General features: G+C 45.0%; 1 protein-coding gene across 1 annotated transcript in view; it reads left to right on the top strand.

Annotated features, from left to right (window-relative positions):
- Positions 1-18,866, top strand: part of vash1 (vasohibin 1) — a 37,440-nt gene extending 18,574 nt beyond the window's left edge. Inside the window, exons 3-7 of the mRNA XM_059960403.1 lie at positions 4,123-4,179; positions 8,730-8,804; positions 10,358-10,739; positions 14,076-14,191; positions 17,664-18,866. Coding sequence (XP_059816386.1) covers positions 4,123-4,179; positions 8,730-8,804; positions 10,358-10,739; positions 14,076-14,191; positions 17,664-17,733 — 700 coding nt within the window. The 3' untranslated portion in view covers positions 17,734-18,866. The remainder of the gene's footprint in view (positions 1-4,122; positions 4,180-8,729; positions 8,805-10,357; positions 10,740-14,075; positions 14,192-17,663) is intronic.
- Positions 18,867-19,260: the final 394 nt, after the last annotated feature.

Below are 19,260 nucleotides of genomic sequence, written 5' to 3' on the forward strand. Positions count from 1 at the left end.
AAGCACAGTATTTTAAGAGTGGCTAAGCAAGGGTTTTATAAAGCCATGATACAACATTGCTGCCCTAGAGCTCAATCCCTTGACTAATACAGGCCACCACACTCAACACCTTCTTACAACCTTATAAGATGGTTTCCTTCAGACATACTGTTTAGTAGGATAATTGGTCATTGTAAATTCTAGGGTTAAATGGGTGGGTTGTTGGGCTGAAAGGGCTTGTGTCCACTCTGTATCTCTAAATAACTAAACTTTGAGGGATCTATAAATATAGACTCTTAAGATCTCTGTTCTTCAACACTGCTAGGAATCCTGCCATTAACCCTGTATTCTACCTTCCAAAGTGAAACACTTCACATTTTTCCAGGTTTAGCTCCATCTGCCACTTCTCAGCCCAAATGCGCATCCTATCAATGTCCTGTTGTAATCTACGATAACAACACCACCACCAGCCTCCTAACACTGAGGAGTTGGCGCCTAACCTGAGTGGTCTAATTTTATTAGGGTTGACTCTCATGTCTTCATAATGTGACCCAGACCAGGTCACACGAATGTACCAAAGAGAAGCCACAGAGGGGCTCCTGAAAGCCCTCTGGGTACTTCTTGCAAGCAGACCAAGTGCCACACCTGCCCCTACACCACCTCCCTCACTACCACTCAGGGCCTCAGAGGCAACTCTTCACCTGTGAGTTTGGGGTCATCCACTGTAAGCAGTGCTCCGGATGTGGCCTCTTGTATATCAATGAGACCCGGCGGAGACTGGGCGATTGCTTCGCCAAACACCTACACTCCATCCACCGGGGGGACAAAAGGGATCTCCTGGAGGCCACTCATTTCATTCCTACTTCCCATTCACATTCCGACATGTCAGTCCAAGCCCACCTGCTGCTGCGATGGGCCCACACTCGGGTTGGAGAAGCAACACCTTGTATTCCATCTGGGTAGCCTCCAATGTGATGGCATGAACATTGACTTTTTGAACTTCCAGTAATTGCCCCCTTCACCATTCCCCATTCCTATTTCTCCCTCTCACTTTATCTCCTTACCTACCCATTGCCTCCCCCTTCCCTTCTTTCCATGATGTTCTACCCTCTCAAATTTCCTCTTCTCCAGCCCTTTATCTCTTTCACCATTTAGTTCCCAGTTCTTTACTCCCCCTCTCTTGTTTTCTCCTATCAGCTACCAACTTGTACCACATCTTCCCCGTACCTTCTTACTCCAATTCTCACATTTTTTTCCCAGTTCTGATGAAGAGTCTCAGCCCAAAACATTGACTGTTTACTCTTTTCGATAGATGCTGCCTGACCTAAGTTCCACCAGCATTGAGTGTGGGTTACTTGGATTTGTAGCCTCTGCAGACTACTTCCGTGTTTGAGCCACTGTGAGGCATGTCCAAACCATCGTGGCTGATATTAGAGTAACCTCGACTCACCGCTCCCATCCACCAATGGAAATCTTGTATTTTCTTGCTTCTCAACAATCCCTCCAGCTTTAAAACAAATTCAGACCCTCCCTCTCTGCGCTGAGAAGCAAATTTGTGTAAAGATTAGCTTTACTTGTCACACGCTCATTGAAACGTACAGTGAAAATTTGTATCAAAGGCCAACACAGTCCGAGGATGTGCTGGGATCAGCCCGTAAGTCTCACTTCTGGCGCCAGTGTAGCATGCCCACAGCTTACTGACCCTAATGCACCTGCCTTTGTAAAGTGGGAGGATACCAGAGCACCAGGAAGAAATCCACGTGGTCACAGGGAGAATGTACAAACTACTTGCAGACAGTGGCTGGAATTGAACCCCATATTGCTGGTGCTGTAAACGTTACGCTATCTGCTGCGCTACCTTGCTGCACTGGGTTATTTGCACAGCATGGGAAAAAGGGCCCTTCACCCTATTTTGTCCATGCTGGCTAAAATATCCATCTGAGCCTGTCTGTCTGCATGCATCTGGCCCACATCTATCTAAAACTATCCTGTCCAAGTGTCTTTTAAAAGTCTTTAACGTTATCAGCCTCAATCACTTCTCTGGCAGCTCATTCCACATACTGACCACACCCTGGTGAAAAGCTTGCCCCTTAGGTTCCTATTGAACCTCTCCCCTCTCATCCTAATCCTGTGTCTTGTCTCCTTGCAAAGACTCGCCACCCTTGCAGAAAAACAATCATCCCACAAGTGACCATTTTCAGACAGTGACCTTGGTCCTCTATTCTTCCAATGCAGGAAGCTCCCTCTGCACTTTACCATCATGAGTCCTTGCACCATTGCAATTGTACCTACCTCTGCATCTTCCTCCAGCAGCTTATTCCACATATCCAGCACCCTCCATGTGGGGAGGGGATGGAAACACTCCTAAAGTTTCCTTTAAAACTTTCCCCTCTCAACCTGAGATGTTTTGATGTATGTACATATGATAAATAAATCAGAATCTGCCCTAGCTTTATCTTCTGCTACATTGGGGAAAACAGTTACCATTCATATTGTCTATATTCCGAATGATTTGGTATACTTCCTGCTCATTAACACTCCTTGAGGCCCCACCATTTACTGCATACATTTTTTCTCTTATTTGATTTACTAAATGCAATGCCTGAATAACAAATATAACCTCTCTGCTTTTGTAATCAATTCCCCGAGCATTGTACAATAATGTTCTAAACACAAGAGATTGTGCAGATGATTGACATCGAGTGTTGGAGGAACATGGCATCAAGCAGCAATAATGTTCTGTTAACTCTCCTATTAATAGAGAAAACTAACTGATTCTTAAACCTCCATTAATTTTGAGGTAAAGCTTTGGGGATTGCATTGCTTTTCTCGGTTTGTCAGCTGCTTTTTCTGCATTTGGCAAAATGCACTAAACTCCTGAGCGAGCACAGTCAGTGTTAGTTCTGTTCATATGCAAAGCTGGAAATCAGTGTACCTTGACTTGCGTAAGTCTTCCTCCTTCCTGATTCCCAGAGATGAAGAGTTTTTTAAATTGAAGGGCAAACAGAGGGGAAATGAAGGCATCTCCATCTCTTTCCCCCTCACCCTGCTCTGCTCCCGGACGTTGTCCGTGACGTGATGTTACCAGGGTGCAGTTCAGTCCTTCCTGATGGACGAGGGAATGCAGATATCCTTCATACTACCTGTAGTCACGGGCACTCTCAGTTCCGTGAACACCCTAATGGAATATAAAGAAGGACGTGCGGTTTCCCTTTGTAGTTGGTTGAAAGGCCATTCACCTGCAGGCTTCAACTTCACCAAAAGCTGCCTGTTGAGTGGTGAGAACACCTCAGCATCTTACTCGACAGAAGATGCATCGAATATGGAGCAATACAGCACAGGCGCTTCGACCATTATGTTTTGCTGACCATTAAACCTACTGTTAAGATCAATCTTGCTGGCTGGTGGTGTTGTGGTATCAGCGCCAGACTTTGGAGCAAAGGCTCCCAAGTTTGAATCCAGCCGGCTTCTTTGCACGCTTTCCATCCGTGCTGGGTGAAGCGTCGAGCTAGCAACTCGGCCTCGTAAAAGTAAAGAAAGCCGGCTAAAAAATGCCATCATGACGGCGTCCCGATGACTCCACTCGGAGTTAAGGGCTTCTTCATTTCATCTAAGATTAATCTAATCCTTCCCTCAACAAAGTCCAATATTTTCTCTTTTATCCATGTGCTAACCAAGAGTCTCTCAAATGCCCTCAATGTATCTGTCTCTACCACCACCCCGTAGTGTGTTCCACACACCCACCATTCTTGGGGGTGGGGGGGGGGGAATATACAGCTGACTGACATACCCCCATACTTCCCTGCAATCACCTTAAAGTTATGCCCCCTTGTATTACCTAAGTGCAACTACAGTTAAAGCAAGGTTTATGTGTGGATTACACCAGCCTCTTTGCAAACAGCTACCTCATGTCAGGGCTCAGTGTATACTTCATGGATTGGATTGGGACGGGTGTCATGGGGTTAAATGAGCTTTCAGGTCCCGAGTCTGTACATCCAGTACTGTTGAGTTATTGAAGAATATTCACATGCACACCTTTCCCAACGTTGGGAGTAGTTGGGCCCAGTACGCTACAGTGTATCATCACTAGAGCGATTTTTGCCTCAGACATGTTGAAGTACATTGCTTAACTGTGCAATCCAGGTACAATCACACTGGGACCCAGTTCTTTGAGATTAAGAAGAATCGACCTCTAACTGGGTAAGTAGCACTGATCTGTTCATGTTCATCAATACACACCCACTTGGGCAATATTGTGTTGATTCAAAGAACCAGTTTATGCCACTTTTGTTATTAACCCATGCAAGCCAGTCATATGGTCCTTCTCCTGTGCCATGCTCAGTTTGGCCTCCTTCATGTGGCAAGCATTTCCCTCAATGGTATGTGCTGTGCTGTAATGTTCTGTTTGTTCTGAATGGAGAACTATAAAGCTAGTATAAGTATACTATTTTATATTCTGTGTCACTGCATCTCAAGCTCAAAATCTTCAGCTGCAGCTATTTTTTCCAGCCACGTTTGGGTCTTCCAAACATTGCACAAGAAAAGACACACCTCAATTAAAATAAACCTGCTGTTAAATAGACAATAATATAAACTCACAGAAGAATCACAATTAGGGTGACTGGTGTACTGCATAAATATTCAAGATTTGGGTAATCGTTGCCTTTTATTCTGCTTAACACAAAGGGGGCAAAAACTGATTTCAGAACTGATGTCCTGTCTTGTGTTGACGTAACTGTGAGCCGATGACATAATCTCGCGTCCCAAGCTAGTGAAACTTGTGACAGAAGCATCACATTACTGCCGAGTGAGAATTCATTTCTACCATAGATGACTGCCACAGAAATTTAGATGCCTTTATGTTGCTAGGGATACTGAAGTCCAAAAGATTCATCACAGGCAGTTGCTCTGAAAGTGTTTGAGTAAAGTGAAAGGGTATAGGAAGAGCATCTCAGAGCCTCTGGTTTGGGAACTAAAACTATGACATTATTCCTACTGTAGTGTCAAAGGCAGAATGTGTTTGAACTCAACAGTCCACCTTACAGAATTGGGATATTTTGTTGCAGTTGTACAAGTCATTGAGGTAGTGTACAGTTCTGGTCACCCTGTTACAGAAAAGATGTTAAACTGGAAACGTGCAGAAAACATTTCAGGATGCTGCCAGGAATAGAGGGTCTGAGTTTCATGAAGAGGTTGGCCAGGCCAGGCCTTTATTCCTTGTAGGAAGCAAGTGCAGAAATTGCAGGGGCCCGAGCAGAGATATTGAAATCATCCTTAATGACAATAAGGTGAGATGCCAGAGGATTGGAGGATAGCTAATGCTCTGTATAAGAAAGGCTTTTAAAAATAAACCAGGAAATTCTAGGCTGGTGAGCCTGACATGTGGATTAGGAGAGTCATTGGAAGATATTCTAAGGGACCAGATATGTATATTTGGGTAGACAGGGACTGATTTGGTATAGTCAACATGGCTTTGTGCATGTTAGATTGTGTCTAAACAGTTTTTCGAGTGAGTTACCGGGAAAGTTGATGAAGGCAAAGCTATGGATGTTGTCTACATGGACTTCCAAGACATTTGACAAGGTCCTACATGGGAGGTTGGTCAAGAAGGTTCAGTCACTTGGCTTTCAAGATGAGATAAATTGGATTGGATATTGGCTTTGTGGGAGAAGCCTGAGAGTGGTAGTAGGTGGTTGCCTCTCTGGCTGGAGGCCGGTGACTCATGATGTGCCGCAGGGATGGGTGTTGGATCTGCTTACAATGTACATCAACAATTTGGATGTTAATGTGGTTAACTGGATCAGCAAATTTGAGGATGACGCCCAGGTTGCGGTATAGTGGACAGTGAGGAAGGCTATTAGAGCTTGCAGTGGGATCTGGACCAGCTGGAAAAATGAGCTGAAAAATGGCAGATGGAATTTAATGCAGACATATGCAAGGTATTGCATTTCAGTAGGACCATCCAGGGTAGGTCTTAAACAATGAATGGTGGGGCACGAGGGGTGTGGTAGAACAAAGGGATCTGCGAATACAGATCCATACTTCATTGAAAGTGTCAGCTCAGTTAGATAGGGTTGTAAAGAAAGTTTTTGGTACATTGGCCTTTATAAATCAAAGTATGAAGTACAGGAGATGAGATGTTCTATTGAAGTTGGTACAAGATATTGGTGATGTCTAATTTGCAGTATCATGTGCAGTTTTGGTCACCTACTTAAAGGGAAGAGGAAAATAAGCTTGAAAGAATACGGAGAAAATTTACAAGTATGTCGCAAGACTGGAGGACCTAGATTATAAAGAAAGATGGAATAGGTTAGGACTTCATTCCTTGGAACATAGAAAATTGAGAGGAGATTGAGGTATAGATAGGGTAAATGCAAATGGATTTTTTCCATTGATTGGGTGGGACTACAAGTAGAATTATGGGTTAAGGGTGAAAGGTGAAATGTTTAAGGGGAAGATGAGGGGAAAGTTTTTTCGCACAGTGGATCGTTAGTGTGGAATGAGCACAGTCCAGGTGCAGGTCAATGGAAGTAGGCAATTTAAATGGTTTGGCACAGACTAGATGGGCCAAAAAACCTATTTCTGTGCTGTACTTTTCTTTTATTCTGTAAGAGAATGAGGGGGTGGCCTTGCAGAAATGTTGGAAATTCTGAGGAGCATAGATAAGGTGGGTGGTAACAGTCTTTTCCCCAGGGAAGGGGTGTCTAAAACTAGGGGGCATAGATTTAGGGTGGGAAGGGAAGGATTTAAAAAAGACCTGAGAGCTATGTTCCCTCTAAGCTGTGCGTGTGTGCACACACACATTTTTCAGTCAGCGCACAAGGAAATTAATGTGCACACAAAAGGTTAAATGCCTAAAATGTAGTAATTAGTAATTATACTTATTGAAAATAATCTTTGAGCTAAATGTTTCTGTTAACTAGTTAGTCGGTTTTTCAAATACTACAATGTTATTCTGTGCAGTTTTATGTCAAATATTTTGTAAACCTATGTAAACTCTGCTATGTGTGCATTCAGTGCACACATACTTTTGTCACAGAAAAAAAATTTGCACAATGTAAGATTTTTGTGCACACTGACTGCTAAAAATTAGAGGGAACATTGGCTGAGTGTCAGTTTTTCTTGCCCCACACAAAGTTCTGAGTACATCAAACAAGCTACCAGAGGAAGTGGTTGAGGCAGGTTCAATAGCATCATTTCAGAAAGTCTTGGATGGATACATGGCGGGATATGGGCTGAATGCAGGAAATTGGGACTAGCTGGATGGGGTACCATTAATGCTGGCATGGACCAGATAGACTGAAAGGCCTTTGTCCGTGATATTTTGCTCAATGACTCATTGTATTTAAGGGATCTTAAATCAGACTGGGCTTGGAGTATTGCATGCATTTCTGATCACTCCTTCACTAGACAGATGTGAAGATTGTGAAGAGGGTACAAAAGAGGTTCACCACCATGTTGCCTGAATTAGAGGATATGTGTTACAAGGTGAGGTTGGACAAACTTGAGTTTTTCTCCTTAGTGTGTTGCAAGTTAAGAGAAGACCTGACAGGTTTATAAATTTAGGAAGGCTTAGATAGACAATTTTTTTTTTCCCCAGAATAGAAATATCAGACACCAGAAGACATGCTCTTCAGACAGTTTGGTGGAGTTCAGAAGGCCTTTAGAAAGACTCATGAATATAAAGGGAGTGGATACTACACAGGAGGACAGTTAGTATAATTAGCATCAAGATTAGCACAACATTATGGGCCAAATGGCCTGTTCATTGCTGAACTGTTTGATATTTACTAAAACTTTAAAGTTATTATAGAGTTGAAGTCAGGAAGACAGTCGATGCAGTTAATAAAGGAATACCTGTATGTTGGATTTCTGCAAACATCATGTTATTTCCAAAACGTCGTCACTACCTCCTCCCATAGATGCTGTCTGGCCTGCTGAGTTCTGCCAGCATTTTGTGTTTATATGATTTCTATCAGATGGTTTAGGATTTGAATTAAAGGAAAAGAGTTGTCCAGTCTGGAAGGTGCTTCCCGTAAGAACATTGGAAGCTGTTGTCAGGTCCTTTGAATAGGGACTGGACATGCATGAGGAGAAATTATTTGTGTGGGTGCAGGGAATGTGTAGCATGGTGGGACTGAAGAGTTTGCTTTACTGGCAAACAACTAGGCATGTACTCAGGGACCTGTTGGCTTCCTGCTGCCATAATGAACAACCTGGTCTCCTAAACCAATTCCCTAGACTCCTGTTGGGGGAGAGAGAAAGGTGTGGCAGTCATCTGCTCTCACAAGGTAGCTTAAAGATTAAAGTGTCACAACCAAGGTGACAAAAGAGGTCATCCTATAACAGACCCAAACAAAAGTTCAAAAGAAATTTATTATCAAACAATGTGTATGTCTCCATATACTATCTTGAGATTCATTTTCTTGTGGGCATTTAAAGGAAATTAAAGAGATGCAATAGAATTTATGAAAAACTATAAATAATACTGATAAGTTGTGAAGTCATTGAATGTGAGTTGATGGTTTGTGGTGTCAGTTCAGCATTGAGGTGAGTAAAGTTATCATGCTAGTTCAGGAGCCTGATAGTTAGTTATAGTAAAGTCATAGTCATAGAATATTACAGCACAGAAATAGGCCCTTTGGCCCATCAAGACCATGCTAAACTATTATTCTGCCCAGTCTCATTGCCCTCCATTCTCCTCAGTACATTCTAAAGCTTTTGTTTCTTAGTTGTTTCTTGTCTTGCAGCCTAATGGATCTTGCACGGGAAATGATTCGGGAATCTCTGCCAATAAAGTGCTTGGAAGCTGTGATACTCGGGATGTATCCTTTTCCTTCTATGGAGAAAATTGGGAACAGGCTGGTAAACACTGGACCTCACTGTCCACTCCCTCTTCTTCACCCCCCCTCCCCCCCCCCCAGGCAGAAGGATCCCGTGTTTGTGTTTTCAGTGGAAAGGCCATTCTGCTCTCTAGCCCACTCCTCCGTTCAGTAGCTTAGAGGAACAACACTTGGTATGTGACAGTCTCCAACCTGCGAACTTCAATTTCTCCAGCTTCTGGTACTCTCTTTCCCCACCACCACCACCACCACCTTTTTTCCTTATCCCTCTGATCCCATAACCCCTTCTCTTCCACTCTCCCACCATTTCTATCTGCCCCATCTCCCCCACATTCCTCCCTCCAGTTCCTTTATTCTGTGGTCCACTGTCCGCTCCTATCAGATTCCATCTTCTTCAGCCCTTTGTCACTTCAATCTATCACCTCCCAGCTCCTGACATCATTCCCACTTCCCCCTCCCTGCTCACCTGTATCTGCCCATCAGCTCTTGCTCCAGCCCCTCCTCCCGCCATAGTTTGCCAACTGTCTCTCCTTTTGCCAATCCAAAATGGTGACTGTTCATTCCCCTCCACAGATGCTGCCTGATCTGCTGAGATCCTTCAGCACCTTGAGTGTTTCTCCTCAGTTCAGTAACTGACCAAATCTGGAGTTGACATCACACTGCTGGGAGAAATCAGCAGGTCAGGCAGAGTCTGTGGAGGGAGGTGGGCAGTCTGTTTCGGGTCAGGTCCCTTCATCTAGGGTCACTTGGCTATCCGTTACCCTCCACAGATGCTACCTGACCCATTGAGTTCCAGCAGCCTTGTCTTTTATTTCCTTTATTTGTCCTGCGTGCATCAAAACATACAATGAAATGCATCACTTGCGTCACTGACCAGTGCTGTCCGAGGCTGTGCAGAGGGGGCAGCCCGCAAATGTCACCACGCCTCTGGCTCCAACATAGACTGTGGGCGCCCACTACTTGCTAATTCTAACCCAGTCCTGCTGAAGGGTCTCGACCCAAAACGTCAACTGTAATTTCTTCCATGGATTCTTCCTGACCTGCTGAGTTCTTCCAGCATTTTGTGTCTGTTGCTAATTCTAACCCATATGTCTTTGGAATGTGGGAAGAAATTAACGAACTCCTTACAGACGGCAGCAGCAATGGCGCTGTACTAGTGTTACAAGGGGACATCTGTTTTAAGCTGATTGGAGGGAAGTACTGTATAGGGAGGAAGTCAAAAGTAGAGTTTTCTTTACACTAAATGGTGCGTGCATGGAACGCACTACAAGGGTGGAGATAGAGGAAGATACATTAGGGACATTTAAGAGACATGGATGAAAGAAAAATGGAGAGAAAGGTTTGATTGATTTTGCAGTAGGCTTTAAAAAGCCTGCACAACATCATGGGCAGGAAGGCTTTCGCTGTGCTATCCTATTTTCTATGTTACGTTAGCTGCTAAACTACTGTGCCCCAGAATTTGACAGATTCAAACTTGTGTGCCTCCAGTCGTCTCTGTAAGCAACGTGTGTTTTTTCCTTCATGACTGCGATCAGTTACCTCACCAACAGTATGCCGGATGTAGAGAGGTTCCCCATCAGTTTCAAAACGCAGTTCTCAGGGAATTACTTCCGTCACATAGTGCTGGGGATCCACTATGCTGGCCGCTTCGGCACGCTGGGCATGAGCCGGCGTGAGGAGCTCATGTTCAAGCCTCCCGTGAGCCGGACCTTGCTTGACCTGGTGCTGGAGTTCGAGGAGTCCTACAGAAAGTGCTGGCACACGCTGAAGAAAGTGAAGATCGGGCAGTATGTGTCCCACGACCCGCACAGCGTGGAGCAGATAGAGTGGCAGCACTCTGTGATCGACGTGGAGAGACTGAGCCGTGAGCAGCTACGCAGGGAACTGGAGCGTCACACCCGCGACATGCGGCTGAAGGCAAGGCTGGGGCAGGCCCCTCCCCTCCCCGTCGATCTAAAGCGGCACACCCACCGTGTGTTGCACAAGTAATACCAGAATATGCCTCTATGTTCCCTTCACCATAGACCACAGTGAGCTGTGGTCACATCTCAGCTGATCACCAGAAACAGTCTCACCTCCGTGGACTCTGTCTAAACATTTCACTGGCTCAGTAAAGCAGCCAGCACAATCAAAGACCCCACCCACCCAGGATGTTTCCCCTCTTCCGTTGGCCAAAACCCTGAAAGCACATACCAGCAGGCTCAAGGACTGCTTCTATCCCGCTGTTACGTCTATTGAATGGTTCTGCAATACAATAATATTAAAGATGAGCCTTATTTGTCACATGTACATTGAAACATACCGTGAAATGTGTCAACGTTGACCACAGTCCGAGGATGTCAGCGACGGAGGATGAGAGGTGACCTGATAGAGGTGTATAAGATAATGAGAGTAATTGATCGTGTGGATAGTCGGAGGCTGAAATAGCTAGCACGAGAGGGCATAGTTTTAGTGTTTGGAAGTAGGTACAGAGGAGATGTCGGATAAGTTTTTTACGCAGAGAGTGGTGAGTGCATGGAATGGGCTGCTGTCGATGGTGGTGGAGGAGGGTCTTATAAGAGACTCCTGGATGGCTACATGGAGCTTAGAGAAATAGAGGGCTGTTGTTAAAGGCTAGGTAGTTCTAAGGTAGGGACATGTTCGACACAGCTTTATGGGCCGAAGGGCCTGTTTTGTGCTGGGGGCAGGCTGCAAGGTTGCCATGTTTCATATCCACCACTTGCTAATCCTAACCTGTAAACCTTCAGAACATGGGAGGGACCTGGAGCAGAAATCCGTGTGGCCACAGGGAGAACGTGCAAGCTCCTTACAGGCAGCAGCGGGAATTGAACCCAAGTTGCTGGTGCTATAAAACGTTATACTAATTGCTGCGCTACTGTGCTGCTCTGTAAACTTGACTTTCCAAACTGCTTCTATGATGCACTTTGTTTCCTGCGCAGCATTTTCTCTGTAGCTACTGCACTTTGATTCTATATTCCGTTACTGATTTCCCTTGTTCTGCCTCAATGAAGTGATCTGTGTGTACAGCATGCATGGCCAGCTTTTCACTGCATCTTGGCGCGTGTGACAATAATAAACCCATTCCAGTTTGCTGGTGCTGCTGCCACAGTTTATCGGCCAACCCTTGTTACCCAGAGAAGGAAAGTTACTCTGGTTCCAGGGTGTAAATTGATGTCAGGGGCTGAGGAGCCACGTGCTGTTTAACAGCTGATTACTGGTAATTAGTTTGTGGTTGTCACACATCCGCAGATACGGGCCCCACCTGGAGCACCATGTGTAGTTATGATCTCCTCACTTGAAGGATATACAGGCTTCGGAGTTGGTGCGGAGGAGGTTCACCAGATAGATTCTGGAGATGAGGGAGTTAATCTAAGAGGAGATTGAGTCACCTGGGACTGTACTCACTGGAATCCAGAAGAATGAGAGGGGATATTACAGAAACATACAGAATTATGAAAGGAATAGATAAGATAGAGACAGGAAAGTTGTTTCCACTGGTGAGTAAGACTAGCACAAGGGGACATAGCCTCAAGATTTGGGGAGGAATAGACTTGGAATAGAGATGAGAAACTGCTTTCCTCAGAGTAGGGAATCCATGGAATTCTCGACCCAGGGAAGCAGTAGAGACAATCTCATGAAATATATTTAATACATAGATTTTTGCACAGCAGAGGAATTCAGGGTTTTGAGAAAAAAGGTAAGTGGAGCTGAGTTTGCAGCTAGATCAGCCACGATCTCACTGAATGACAGCGTAGTCTTAATGGATCAGATGGCTGGCTCCTGTTCTTATGTGCAGTGCAGGGCTTTTGTCTGCCTTCCACATGGATCATTCTATATCAAGGTATCAATATCATACCTACAGGAAAGATGTAAAAAAAAAGTGCAGAGAAAATTTACAGCGTTGTTTGCGATTTGAGGATTAATTAAAGGGCCTGTTCCTGAGCTGTTGTGTTCGGTGGCTCTACACAAAACAATGAAGTGTTACAGTAACAGAGGAAATGCAGGCCGACAAGAAGGTGCAGGGGCCATGGTGAGGTAGAATGTGATGATCAAGAGTTCATATTTATTGTACGAGAGAGCCTGATAACAGCGGGGTAGAAGCTGACCTTGAACCTGGTGGTGCACGGTCGCAGGCTTTTTGTAAGTTTCCCCGATGTTTAAAGCATTTCCTTGTGCATGGTGTGTGCAGTGCTGAGGGAAAGGGGCACAAGAGGTGAGGCTGTCCCTTTCCCTTTGCACGTTCCCTGGGGAACCATCAGTGCAATCGGATACAGATTGATTTATCGTGCACTGCAACGGTGAAATAGCTCGTTTGTGCTGGGGGGGTGCAGCTCACAAACGCCACCAGGTTCTGGAACCAACATAACATGCTCACACAGAATTCAACAAAACAGAACAAGCGAAGCAGCAACAACAAACCAAGCGCCGTTCTTCCCTCCCTCCTTTCTGGATTCCGGCCCAGGCCTGTGGTCGGCCCTTTGGCTGCGATCTGGACTCCGTGTTTCATTCTAGCAAGTGACGACGAAGATGTTGGCAGGTTGGGTTCGGGATGGGTAGCAGGTTAGTTCCTGTCGTGGTTTCTCGTGCCCCACAAATGACTAGGAGACACAAAAGATTCTTCAAGAAGGGTGAAACTTTCATTTGCAAATCAAAGCTGAGACAGTCATTGAGCTAGTCGCTGATTGCCCACCGATCCTTGGACATAGCATGTTTTATAGCAATCTCCTGGTTTAGTTGTATTAGCATCTGCAATCGGTCTATAGTTGTGTATCGCACGTACATCCGCCACTATTGTTTCTACCCATTGACTTAATCATGTTCTCATCTACATCTCTTAGCTACCTCTTATTAACACACCATTGTCTTCTACATTCTTAATATTTCATTCTCCTACTAAATTGGGTACATGCATAGCAAATTCAGACTACATAATTTACATCTCTTAGCTTCCTCTTATTAACACACCATTGTCTTCTACATTCTTAGGATTTCGTGACTTAATCATGTTCTAATCTATATCTCTTAGCTACCTCTCATTAAGACACCATTGTCTTCTACATTCCTAAGATCTCATTCTCCTACTAAATTGGGTACATGCATAGCAAATAGCAAACTCAGACTACATAATTTTGGTTACACAGCAAACAATCTCAACTTTTATACTCCAATATATCTCACACTAGAGATGTGGGCAATGAACTAGTTTTCTCCATGCAAATACTGACCCGCTCTCCTTCCCCTGATCCACTGCAGGTTGTGAAGGGAACAACTGTGCCCTCGTCTCCAACCCGTGAGAGGAAGAAAGACACCTCATCGCCCCAGCGGAGCCAGTCAAGCCCTCATCGCAGGAACGGCCGCAGCGAGAGACGGTAAGTTACTGCGACACAGGAAATTACCTGGGATGTCTTAGCCCCTTCCCATTCCTGGGTTAACTACACTCTCAAATACACCACCAACCCGTGTCATCAACTGTGTTTTATGTGCAGTTCTGGTCGTCCCAGAGTATTGTGGGGGGGGGTGGGGTGAGCTGTTGACGGGTGCCAGGAAGCTGGCTGGATTAACGTTTCAGCTATCAGGCAAGGGCAAACTTGGATTGGTTCCTCTGCAGTGTCAGAAGTGAGAGGAGATATGATAGAATTTTATAAATTTGTGAACTGTAAATAGAATTATTTTAGTCCTCGAACACTACTACACAGAAACAAGCCCTTCAGCCCATCTCGTCCATGCCAGCCTGGTCTTCTCGCTCGTCCCACCAATCTGCACCTGTACCATACCCCTCTTCTCCATGTACTTATCCAAACTTCTGTCTGCCTCTTCAGCTGGCTGCCCATTCCATACTCACACCACCTGTTTCCCTGGGTGGTATTGTCAGATACGAGGGGGCATAGGTTTCAGGTGAGAGGGGGGAAATTTAAAGGAGACATATGGGGCAACTTTTGTGTTTTTGCACACAGTAGGAGCAGCCTGGAGCACACCACCAGGGAAAGTGTTGGAAGCAGAAACAACAGTAACTTTTAAGAGGCATTAAGACGGATACATGAACGGCACAAAATGGAGGGATATATGCCACATACAGGCAGAAGGGATTTGGTTTGATTGAGCATCGTAGTCAGCGCAGATGTGGTAGGCCAAAGGGATGGTTCCTGTGCTGTACTGTTCAGTGTTCTATTAAAAGCCACGTCCCCAGACCCGCCATCAGACACAGGCTGTGCCCTGGTCTCCAGACACAGTACTGTGTGAGGAGTATTTTGTTTCCCTGACAGGCGTTCTATTGATTGCTACAAATGTGCTGACTGCTTTCAAAACGGCAGCTCTCAGTGGAGAATCGTTACTCAGAGATAACCAATCCTGAAGGTCAATCAGACACTGTCTCTCATTCTTTCAAACTAATTTGTTGCTTAATGCTCAAACAAGTCAGTTGTTTAAACATAAAACATAGAATATTACAGCACCGTGCAGGCTCTTCAGCCCACAATGTTGTGCCAGCCTTTTAACTTGCAACCATATCAATCTAACCTTTCCTCTCCTAAAGTCCTCCTTTTTTTGTTTCATCCATGTGCCTATCTGAGAGTTTGCGTCACTAACACATCTACTTCAAACACCAGCCTGGCAGGATGTTCCACGCACCCACTACTGTGTTTTTTTTTAAAAGGACTTACTTTGACATCCCAGCCCCCTATACTTTACTCCAATCACCTTAAAATTCTGTCCCCTCATATTAGTTATTTCCACTCGGGTGGGGGGGGGGAGGGGGAGATATCCCTGGCTATATGCCTTTCCTCATCTTGAAATCTTCTTTCAAGTTACCTTTCTTTCTTCTTCACTTCAAAGAGAGAAGCTGTCAATCATTCATCCTTGGCTGTCCTTGGCAGTATCCTGGTAAATCTCCTCTTCACTCTTTTACATCCTTCTTATAATGAAGCAACCAGAACTGAACACAGCATTCTAAGTGTAGTCTAACTAGGGTTTTATAGAGCTGTTTTGGGCCTTTTGAACTCAATCTCCTGAACACTGAAGGCCAACATGCCATATGCCTCAACAATCCTAAGAGCTTCTGCAGCAACTTTGAGGGAGTATGGATGTAGACCACAAGATCTCTGTTCCTCCAAACTGCCAAAAATTCTGCCATTAACCTTGAATTCTGCCTTCAAATTTGACCTTCCAAAATGAATCACTTTGCACTTTTTCAGGGTGAACTCCCATCTGTCACTCCTTAGCCCAGCTTTGCAATCTGTTAATGTCCTGTTGTAACCGATAGCAATCTACTGCTCTTTACACAACTCTGACGTGTATCATCTGCAAAATTTGTTACACCCCACTTAACCATTAGTTCCTTGAAAGTGACGTAGTTAGGATGGTGAAGAAAGCAATTTAGAGCACCGGCCTTCATCAGGCGGGACATTGAGTTCAGAAGTTGGGACATCATGTTACAGCTGTAAAAGTCACTGGTGAGACTGTACTTGGAGTACTGTCTACAGCTCTAGTCATCCAGCTATAGGAAGGATGTCATTAAGCTGGAGAGGGTGCAGAAAATATAGAGGATAATAAACACAAAGTACACTGCAGATGCTCTGGTCAAATCAACATGTACAGCAGGTCGGGCAGCATCCATTGAAATGAGCCGTCAACGTTTCGGGCCGAGACCCTTCGTCATAAAAAGAAGCGATCAACACGGACAAACAAGCTGGATGAACGTACAGCAGGTCGGGCAGCATCCGTGGAAACGAGCCGTCAACGTTTCGGGCCGAGACCCTTCGTCAAAAAAAGAAGCGATCAACACGTACAAACAAGCTGGATGAACTCAGCAGGTCGGGCAGCATCCGTGGAAACGAGCCGTCAACGTTTCAGGCCGAGACCCTTCGTCATAAAAAGAAGCGATCAACACGGACAAACAAGCTGGATGAACTCAGCAGGTCGGGCAGCATCCGTGGAAACGAGCCGTCAACGTTTCGGGCCGAGACCCTCCGTCAGGAGCAGATGGCTTGAATTACAAGGAGAAACTGGACAATTTTCTGGGGAGTGAAGAAGCTGAAGGGTTTATTAAATTAGGTACAAGGATAAAGTGGATGGTCATATTCCCTTCCTCCCCCCCCCTGCCCCCGCCCCAGGGGAGGGGAGTCTAAAACTAGAGGGCATAAGTTTAAAGTGTGAGGGGAAAGATTTAAAGGGGACTTGGGGCAACTTCCGCCTGCAGAGGGTGTTGGATATATGGAGCAAGCTGCCAGAGGCAGGGTACAATTACAACTTTAAAAGGTACTTGCTTGGACAGGTACACGGATAGGAGAGGTTTCGATACAGGCTCAGTGCGGGAATGTGGGGTTAGCTCAGTTTAGGCCGCTTGGTTGAAGTGACTGTTAATTGACAGAATCGGTTTTATTATCACTGACGTGTGTCATGAAGTTTGTTGTTCTGCAGTGGCAGCACAGTGCGATACATCAGAAATTACAATAAATTACAAGAAGAAATATAAAATCCTAAATTAGTAGTGCAAAAAGAGAAGAGTGAATAGAAGGGGTTTGATTGAAGATGATCGCAGGAGTAAGTAAGTTGCTCAGAGTTGTGGATTCATGGAGCACCCTGCTAGGGGTGATGGTAGATGCAGATACATTCAGGTCTTTTAAGTAACTTAGATGAACTCGTGGATCATAGAAGAATGGATGGCTGTGTAGCAGGGAAGGGTTAGACGGATTCTAGAGTAGGTTAAAAGGTTGGCACATCTTGGGCTGAAAGGCCTGTACTGTGCTGTAACATCCTTGTTCTGTCTGTTTCATTTAGTCTGTTTGGACTATTGTGCTGTTTGTGAATTATGGACAAGTTTTTTTTTTCCCCCCCTCTCTGTAGGTCTTCAGGAGAGAAGAAGTCCACAGAGCAGAAGAACCTCAATGACGTGGGTTATCAGATCCGTGTGTGAGCGCCCTGCTGTGGGACCGGACCGGTGTGGCCGGACTGCAGTGATTTCCACCATCTCGTGGAAGGCACCTGGTGTGCATGGAACTTCAGTGGACACGCGCAGAGGATGCCGTACAGTATTTCATAGTAGCAGTTATCAGTATTATATCAATTGTAACTTTTTTTAGATTTTTATTTTATTTTCTAACTTTCAAAGAAATGCTGTACAGTCAGTGTGATGGAAGCTCTTCAGTAAGGCTGTGAGTCACGGGATGGCAATTTTTATTGGCAGTCATCCCTTTTCTGTGTGAGCATTTGAGATCCTCACTTGGCCAGTGCTGATATTGTAGCCTCTCCAGCAGGTCCAGGGAATGCTGAGACTTACACAGGCTAGGAAGGTCCCGAACCCGTACACAGCTTTAGCTGATTGGAACTGGGGCATTGTCGGTATGCTACGATTACAATTAAGGTTTGATTTCAATGATCAATGTCCAGTGAAGGCTTGGTTGAAATCAATATCCAGCTGTAATGTTCAGTGGAAAATTCATCAGAGAATCACTGCAGGCCATGTGGTGCTGATCCTTTAACATACTCTAAGGTCAATCTACTCCCACACAACCCTCCATTTATTTATGACCCATGTGCCTATTAAATGTCCCTAATGTATCTGCCTCTCCCACCACCCATGGGAGTGTGTTCCATGCACCCATCACTCCCTCTTTTTTAAAAAAAAAACACACCTACCTCTGACATTTTCTACCTATACATCCTCCAATCACTTCAAAGTTATGCCCCTAGTTTGCAGGTGACGTTTGAATTATGGCCACTGGTCGATGCCCACACAGACTGTGTTTGTGTACAACACATTGTTTCTGTGTTTAAATTAGCATTGGAACAAGACGGATGCCTGAAATTCGCATTGCCCTGCCAAGCCTCTCATGGGTGAGCAGGCACCAGTACCTGCACGATGAGGTGACCTGACTGCCTGCAATCTTCCCCCCACAACTGTCCACATTGCAGGAACATTTCAGAAGACATCTTTATTCCCGATCCCAGTTTAACTTGAGAGACTGCACTGCATTTCTTTTGAGAAACATGTATTTAATTTGGGTATATTTAAAGCAGATGTTGATAGTTCGCTGATTAGTGAGGGCATCAAAGGTTACGGGGAGAATGGGGTTGGGAGGGAAAATAAATCATCCTTGGTGAAATGGCGGAGCAGACTCTGGGCCTAATTCTGCTCTTGTGTCTTGTGGTCTAAATTAGTTTGCTGCTTGTCATCCACTAAATAAGGCAACTAGGGAATTGGAAAGATTAAGTTTCCCCATATGTCAGAGGATCTGTGTAAAGATTTGTTGCGCATGCTGACCTTGTCTCTAGGGATGAGTGCAGTTTAAAGGGAAATGGAGCTTCCTTTCAATCAATATTCTGTAATTAGTCATAGAGCTATACAGGCCAGAAACAGGCCCTTCGGCCCATGTGGTCCATGCTCAACTATTAATCTGTTTGGTCCCATCGACCTGCAAGCAGACCATAACCCTTCATACCC

Source organism: Hypanus sabinus, chromosome 2 (genome assembly GCF_030144855.1).
Source record: "Hypanus sabinus isolate sHypSab1 chromosome 2, sHypSab1.hap1, whole genome shotgun sequence".
NCBI classification, from domain to species: domain Eukaryota; kingdom Metazoa; phylum Chordata; class Chondrichthyes; order Myliobatiformes; family Dasyatidae; genus Hypanus; species Hypanus sabinus.